The sequence below is a fragment of the Scardinius erythrophthalmus genome, assembly GCF_964197995.2.
Source record: "Scardinius erythrophthalmus genome assembly, chromosome: 4".
In the NCBI taxonomy this organism is placed as follows: Eukaryota; Metazoa; Chordata; class Actinopteri; order Cypriniformes; family Leuciscidae; genus Scardinius; species Scardinius erythrophthalmus.
Genome location: NC_138224.1, coordinates 17390759 through 17399700, shown reverse-complemented (window position 1 = coordinate 17399700; position 8942 = coordinate 17390759). Strand labels below are relative to the sequence as shown.

General features: G+C 35.5%; 1 protein-coding gene across 4 annotated transcripts in view; it reads left to right on the top strand.

Annotated features, from left to right (window-relative positions):
• The first annotated feature begins 605 nt into the window (after positions 1-605).
• The window catches only part of magi2a (membrane associated guanylate kinase, WW and PDZ domain containing 2a), a 225675-nt gene continuing 217338 nt past the window's right edge, over positions 606-8942 (top strand). For all 4 annotated transcript variants that reach the window (XM_081363922.1, XM_081363920.1, XM_081363919.1 and 1 more), the window contains exon 1: positions 606-1056. In XM_081363922.1, the coding sequence (XP_081220048.1) occupies positions 774-1056 (283 nt within the window). In that variant the 5' untranslated portion in view covers positions 606-773. The remainder of the gene's footprint in view (positions 1057-8942) is intronic.

The following is an 8942-nucleotide window of genomic DNA, read 5'->3' as shown; positions in this document are numbered from 1 at the left end:
TATGATTATAGTTCCGTTACTTTCTTTCTCTCTTCTTTCTTTTCTTTTCTTTTCTTTTCTTTTCACTTCTCTAGCGGGAAGCGTCTCTTCTCTCCTCCTCCTCACATCACATCCGGCTCAGTTTCCCGAGCAGTTTGGACTCAGTTACAGTGCAGCGTTATGAAGTCCGATTCGTGTAAGCGAATCGATTCGAGCGGACGGTTCGTTTCAATGACTAGACTCGCTGATTCATTTGATGTGTCGCCTAATATTGTTCGCAGAAAATCCGTTGTGTTTTTTTTTTAAGTGTCGAACGTGTCAGAGAACTGTTTAGAAAAGTTGTTTAGAAACAATGTACCGAATAATTCTAGCAATTTATGTATGAAGCACGCAGCATTTTGCTTATTATTTTCGTGCGTGTTTAATGAAATTATAAAGTCAATTCAATGTGTTTTCGTTTACGTTACTTCACTTGTGTCAGAATTTGCGTAAGTTACGCTTCTATCATGTCACTTACCTCACAATTTTACTCCCAAAGTAGCCGAGTGATTCACAAACGCTTCGCGATTTGGTTCGGACGAATCATCAAAAAGAACCGGTTCAAAAGAACGGCTCATTCGCGAATCGGACATCACTGTTACAGTGAGTGGAGCAGTTTTAAGAGGCTGCTGTGGATCTGCTGCTGATATGGAGACTCTTCCCATCCACAGACACTGATCGTGCAACTTTAGTGAGCTGACTGGACGGATTACGCATTTCATGGCTGCTCTCCGGTCACATTAACAACTCCAAACATGTCCAAAAGCCTGAAGAAGAAAAGTCACTGGACTAACAGAGTACACGAGATAGTGTTGTCCAGGGGTCCGAGTGGTGATCTTGGGTTCAAGCTGCAGGGAGGCGCGGAGAATGGACAGTTCCCCGTTATTGGAGAGGTGAAACCGGACAGGGGCAAACTGCACCAGGACGATTTACTTCTGGAGGTGAATGATACTCCAGTGGCCGGACTGACCATCAGGGATGTGTGGGCTGTGGTCAAGCACTGCAAAGACCCTGTCCGGCTTAAGTGTGTCAAGCCAGGTTAGTTTAACTTCACTATCTATCTATCTATCTATCTATCTATCTATCTATCTATCTATCTATCTATCTATCTATCTATCTATCTATCTATCTATCTATCTATCTATCTATCTATCTATCTATCTATCTATCTAAAAGTATTAGTGTTGTTTAAAAGTTTCACAACTGCTCGGACTCGTGTGAAAGTTGTTAGTTTGTTGCTATAGAAGCGCGTTGGTGTTTCTGGAAAGGGGGGCGTGTCCATCGCCACATTTTATTTGTATTTTTATTTTTTAATGCTCGAATAACAATAACATAATAACATTGCCAAGGAAATGCATACCGATACACACACAATAAAATAATACATAATTTCTACATAACTGACACACATCCTCACACATATACAACAAATTGAGAAAAGTTACAATTTAATAATAATAGTAGCCTAGCTAATAAATAATATAAAAAAAATCTAAAAGTTATATAAAAAGAAATTTGCTAAACGTCATGACAAGGACAGACACTACAGTTGTATTAATCCAATAACATACACAAGAATAGCTTCTAAATAAATCGATTTTCTTTAAATATTTCTTCATAATATTTTAGGAATCTTAGTTTATTTTATTTATTTATTTTTTATTTCAAGTGTCCATCCCTACAGTAGCCCGTCCTGGTTATGATGTTACGTCATCTTCACTTTTACAACGTCATCGTGCTGCTGTATATTCTATTAAATGTTTGTAAACTTCTTGCTACATTTACCTAAATTGTGCTTTTTTTTGTTGACACTGAAGGTTTATCTTTCCGTTATCCTTCAGTTTAGTTTGTGTTATCATCAGGCTGTAATCTGGGCTTTGTGGGTGTGCCACGGTTCTGAAATACATCATGACATAACTATTTCCCCAAAAGGCCTGTATCTGAACCTCACAATCACACTGTCATGAATGATGCCAGTTTAGTTTAACAAAGTGCCTTGTCCTTTCTGTTTAGTAACAGACCCATAATTGTAAGCATTCTAGCTTCTTTAAGATTACTGGTTTAGCATGTGTGTGTGTGTGTGTGTGTGTGTGTGTGTGTGTGTGTGTGTGTGTGTGTGTGTGTGTGTGTGTGTGTGTGTGTGTGTGTGTGTGTGTGTGTGTGTGGCATATCTTCCTTTGACATAGATTTTACATTTTAAAACCCACCTTCAGTAAATATCTTCTAGAGCAGGGGTTTAGAAATATTTGATTCAAGGATGAACCCTCAAGTAGGACAATCCCACGCAAGGGATCCATTCCTGAAATATAGTATTTGTTGTTCTTAATGTTAAACTTGAATTATTAGTTTTAATCAGTAACAACAAAAATAATAGGATTAATCCCCTGATTTACAACCAGTATGTATGGTTAGAAAGCAGAGCGAAACGGTAATAATGTAGAATTTGGTAAATATGACTTTTTCTGTGGACTTCTGTTGAGCTGGTTATTGCCTTAGTTGAGTAAAATATATAATTCTATATAGTTCATAATAACAAAAAAAAACAAAAAAACATCCTCGTATATAATAATAACGAGAACCTTACATCTTATTATTTTCAGAAAAGTTCTATAATGTCTTAACGTCTCATAATGAGAAACTTTCTCATAATAATGAGTTTACATCTCATAACAAAATAAACTTTCTTGTATTAATGGTTTAACAGCTCTTAATGAGAAACGTTCTCATAATAATGACTTATCTAAAAATAATGAGCATATTAGAAAGCAGAATGAGACAGTTACATTATAATAGAATCTTTTCCACTGAAATTTATTACGGAAGCCTGTTTCTGCCTCAGTTGAGTAAAAATATCATTATGTAAGCAATAATAATGAGAAACCTCACAACAATGACTTAACATCTCATAATAATGAGAAACTAAGTTATTAATATGAGAAAGTTTCTCATTATGATATGTTAAGTCATTGTTACTATAAGAGTAAGTCATAATTATTAGATTTTTAGATTATTAGAATAAAATTCTCATTATTGTGATTTACAGAATCATATTTTTACTCAATTTAGGTGAAAACAGGCTTCCATAATGACCCCCCCCCCCCCCTCCCCCACCCACCCATCCTAAATACATGATTAGATGCCTGTGTTTTATAAGCATCCCACTGCTCTTGGCATCACCAAAATATTCTGTTGTGAAGTTTTGGCTTTGGATGATTATCGTTGAACATTGAGATCAAAGTTAGATACATTTGACATGGCTACCTTGTTTCATTGCCATGACCCTTGAATATTGCTGTAGGCACAATAAAATCAAGAGATCAATAACTTATATGAAGCACTTTCAGTTACAGCACTCAATTTCAAGTCGCATATTTTAATTCGCCATCCGTCACCTCCCCCTTTGCCCTTAACAGAGAAATGCTTGTTCAGCTTTACAGAGGGTCAAGGATGTGCTGTATCATTTGTACAGCAAAAAACAAACACACTTTATACAAAACCTTAAAAATATCCAGACCGCTTGGCCTCATAGTGGGAAGTAGCACTTTTGTAATTCAGTGCTTTTATGTGTCTAAATGATGCCTTTATTTGACAACTATTTGACTTGTATTTAATAGTTGAAAGACATTGGATAAAACAAATAAATAAATAAATTATATATATATATATGTTTCAATCATGACAGCTCTTGGAGAGATTGGCATGGTAATGGATAAGGCAATGCTAATGTATTTGGTCTTGGTGGACTATATCTGTTAAGCAGCTGCTGCTTCTGCTGTTGATTATTTCTGCTGCTGCAGAGCAAGTATGGATTTGCTACTGCCATTAGATACACAGACATGCTGCTGCAAGCATACTATATAAGATATGTTGCTGCTGCTGCATAAATTGACATAGATAAATCCCGTAGATCTAGGCAGGTGGAGCTGGGGAGGTGGAGGGTTTCAGGGAAACTCTGATAGTGCACTGTAGGACTAGCCTACAGCAAACACTGAACCAGACTATTTAAATGTTGACCAAGCAATCCTATTGGCTGCAGAATCAGGCCAATCAGCTTGTGCCATGTGGTCATGATGCGATTGCTTGTAGATTGTATGAAATGGGCCTACCTGTATCAGCCTGGCCTTCAAGAGTTTCATGGCTTAATATATATATATATATATATATATATATATATATATATATATATATATATATATATATATATATATATATATATATACACAGTGGCTAAATATATGTGTAAAAATGGGACGCGTGTGAGGTTCACGTCATGTGCAGCAGCGGCAGATCTTAAAGTCACAGCAGCCACTAATTCATGTTAATCAAATAACAAAGGTAACAGAGAAAATTACACACTGCTCTTCACTGAATAACTTTTGTAGCTTTAATAAGGATTAATCTATATTTAATTGATCATTTATGCAGTGCAGACTGTTTGATAACTTTATTCCATTTCTGTATATTCCTACCTGTTATACAGCTATGACCACAGGTAAAAATATGTAATTTACTATAGATTTATGTGAGGATTGTTTTAAGTTCACTTAAATTAAAAGTTGTTATAAAAACTTGTGTTTTTAATCACGATTAATCATGATTAATCACAGGGGAAAAAAACGTAATTAATTGAGTTAAAAAAATGTAATCGATTGACAGCACTAATTTTATATATATATATAGAGAGAGAGAGAGAGAGAGAGAGAGAGAGAGAGAGAGAGAGAGAGAGAGAGAGAGAGAGAGAGAGAGAGAGAGAAAGAGATGTGTTTGTTTGTGTGCTATAGATAGTATCTATGATTTCATACTGGTAGTTAAAAAGTTTGAATTTTTGTTGAAGCGTTTCATGTAATATTTTTCTTTCTGAAGTGCAGTAGTAGCAGGCCTACTTGATATTCATTGGACACTGTAGTAGGGCAGACACAAAACTGTGGTCGCTGTGGTCAGATGCCTAGGTAAGTACCCTAAGATGAGATGTCTGTAGCATTCATCTGTGAAATAACAGGTTGTGAGACACACACACACACACGTACACACACACAAACACATTTACACAGCCTTCTGGGATGACCTGGCCAACTTTTTGATGTCTGGGTTTTAAGTTATCAGCGAGACCGTTTGGCGGAATCATTTTTCATATTACTTTGAAATGCTGCAAGGCGACCTTTAAATGTAGTTTTGTTATAATATCATAATTATGGCACTGCACGTTATTGTATTTATGTTTCATTCATCCCCTTGGGTAGAATGATATGAGGTCGACATAAATGATCATCTTTCAGCCGCCAGTTATAATTGTAAATCTAATTTCAGATTAGAAGATGTAATTATAATCATGCCACTGAATTGATGTGTTAATGCGCAATGCTTCTGGTCATTTTCTCTCCTGTTTCCTGTATTTGTTAACCCTGGACTCTGTGTTTGATGTTCCTCTCTTCACCCACTGCTTGACCTACCAATCATAAACCGTTTAGGGCCAGCAGTATGCCACATGCTAGTTTAAACCACACCAAGAGGTCTGTATAACTGGGATGTGACATCGCATAGATAGCAAGTACACATTTTCTGGTACTCAGCTGATGGGGGTTGGCAACCTTAACTAGAAAGCGTTATTTAAGATAGAAAAAGCCTTGTGATGGAGCCGGCACCACAGCAACCGGAAAGCATGAGATCATACTGGTGTGGTTGTGGCATCTATAAACCTAGGAAGTTTGACATGAGTTTAGATCTGTTTCATCAGGCTGAATAAAAAGAAAAAGACTATGGCTCATCTTGCACCCTTTGTGCCATGTACATGAAGGGTAGTTTAAATAGTGTGGCTTTTTTAAAAAGAGGTGTGCTGTTACTTTTAAGTGACTGGACTGGAAACTAGTTGTGACTTGATTATTTGAATTTGTTTACTAAAAAGGTTTACTTGTCCTTTCTGCAGGTTACACTTACATTGTTAAATCAGGTGGTGGTGAAAAGTGTCTTCTGTGAGTTATGAGAAATTGAGTCATTGTTGGTCTGTGTAATTGTGTCAGAATTTGCTTTGGTAAATCGAAATTTTGACATGAAAATTCATAGTTATGAAGATATTCACAAATTCTGAGATACTAAATGATAATTATGACTTTTTATTTGAATGATTTTCAAGATGTTATATTTAGAGAATTATGAGATACTAAGTCATGAGATAAAAACGTTTAAATTATGACATAGAAAATGAAATTATGAGATAAAATGTCTTGACAAAAATGTATTTTTCATAATTTTGAATATTTATTATAAACTGTCAAAATTATGTTTGTAATATTTTTTATGTAATAATTATGATTTACCAAAGCATTCATTTTGAAATTATGATACTTAGTCATAATAAGATTAAAAAGACAAATGTTTTGTCATGGTTATGACTATTAATCTCATAATGTCAACTAAAAAGTCATAATTATGACAAAGTTAAAATTATGAGATAAAGTTTAATTTATGAGTTAAAAAGTTGTAATTATGACAGTTGAAATTCTGAGATACTAAGGCATAATACGATTAAAAAAGTCAAATAGTTTTGTCATAATTGTTACTTTTTTATCTCAATTTCAACTAAAAGTCATAATTATGACAACGTTGAAATTATGAGATACTAAGTCATAATGAGATAAAGATGAAATTATGAGATAAAAAGTCATAATTTGTCATGGTAAAAAATAACAATTGTCATGGTTATGACTATTAATCTCATAATGTCAACTAAAAAGTCATAATTATGACGAAATTAAAATTATGAGATAAAGTCATATGAGATAGTTTAAATTATGAGTTAAAAAGTTGTGATTATGACAAAGTTGAAATTCTGAGATACTAAGTCATAATACGATTAAAAAAGTCAAATGTTTTGTCATAATTGTTACTTTTTATCTCCTTTTTTTACTAAAAGTCATAATTATGACAAAGTTGAAATTCTGAGATACTAAGTCATAATGAGATAAAGATGAAATTATGAGATAAAAAGTCATAATTATGACAAAGTTGAAATTATGAGATACTAAGTCATGACATAAAGTTGAAATGATGTGATAAATAGTCGTAATTACTTGTTAATTACAATGACTTGATGTTTTGTAACTATGAATTATCTCATAATTATGTTAATTATTATTATTTATGTTAAGTTATAGAGACAGAGCGTATTTAGGCCATGCCCACACCCAGGGGGAAAACAATCTAACCGTCTCCATTGACTTTGCATTGGGAGAGGCTGCCTCCTTGTCATTTCTTGCTTCTAACAAAATACAGAAAAATGCCTAAAAGCTGCTGTGTGACAAGGTGTACAGCAAACAAGCTAAAAAACCCAGAAATAAGTTTTTATTAGCTCTCGACCCCAAAAAACGAGTGTTTTTAGGGCATAAAAGTGGATACAGGCAGTTTAGACAGAGCGTCACGTGTCTCATTACTCTGAGAACTAACGTATGCCCGCTGGAGGAGACCGTAATCGGCAACACAGGATAGTTTATCTTACAGAAATATAATATATAAAACTGACATTTGGATATTTGACTTACCAGTGACCAAATGTTTAACTTACTGCACACGTAGTGTATTTTTAGTGCATACTGAGTGTCAGGATCCCACAATTTACCGCAATTTACCCATTCGATCCAGCCTGTATCCACTTTTATGTCCTCAAACGCTCGTTTTTTGGGTTCGACAGCTTATGAAAACTTATTTCTGAGTTTCTTAGCTTGTTTGCTGTACACCTTGTCACATAGCAGCTTTTAGGCAGTATTCTGTATTTTGTTAGAAGCAAGAAATGACAAGGAGGCAGCCTCTCGCAATGCAAAGTCAATGGAGACCGTTGGACTGTTTTCCCCCTCGGTGGGCGTGGTCTTCAGATTATGACGCGTTGCGCTCTGTCTCTATGTAAGGTTCTTCTATGGCATCACTGCGAAAACCCCTCTCTGAACCTTTATTTGTTTAGAGTTTAGAATTGATTTTAAACTGATGAACTATAAAAATGGGCAATAGTCCTATAAACTCGCATTGAAGCAGCTACCTGAGTAATATATTTGGATTTGAGCAGGTTAGCAACCACCTAGAAATGACCCAGAACACCCTATCTATCAGTCATCAGCAATGCCCTAGGATTCAGATTCAGAACACTTTAGCAACCGCATAACAACACCCTAACATAATCTCTATAGGCTTTCTGTGAATAACAGTAGGGACTGCCATAGCAGCGGCAGGTGGCTATGGCAGTCCCTACTGTTATTCACGGAAAGCCTATACCTTATGTAGCCCCGCCCCTTTTCAGCGCTGCACTCGTTGTCTTTTGTCTTCCGGTCGACTGACATTTGTTAAGACATCTGCTTTAAACATTACAGTAGTCATGATAACTTTCGTTAACTTTACATTAAATAAATCCACTTGAAAATCTAATTACTCCTGGACAGCAATGCCATAGAAATATCCAGAGCGACCGCAAAAACGGAAGTTAAAAGACAATATTCTAAAAATGGCTCCGCCCTTGTTTCTCTGGCGCATAAGGTCTATAGAGATTGTCAAAGAGTACAAGTACCCAGGGACAATTTTTGACAATCTGCTGAAATTTACTTCTAATACAGTGGAGATATTGAGGAAATACCAGCAGTGGCAGTACCTTTTAAGGAAGTTCAATTCCTTTGGAGTTAGTAAGAACATTCTCACTATGTTCTACTACTCCTACATTGAAAGTGTCATTACATTCTCTATTGTCTGCTGGTTTCATTCTATTAGCCTCCAGAATAGAAATAGTCTGGAGCGCATGGTTAAAGTCTGCTCAAAAATTAGTGGACTCCTTATTAGGGCTCTTTCTATTATAAGTGAACAGCAAACGCTGAGGTTGGCTGGAAGGATTTTACGAGACACTTCACATGTCATGTTCTCTGTTTTTGAGTGGCTTCTTTCAGGGCGAC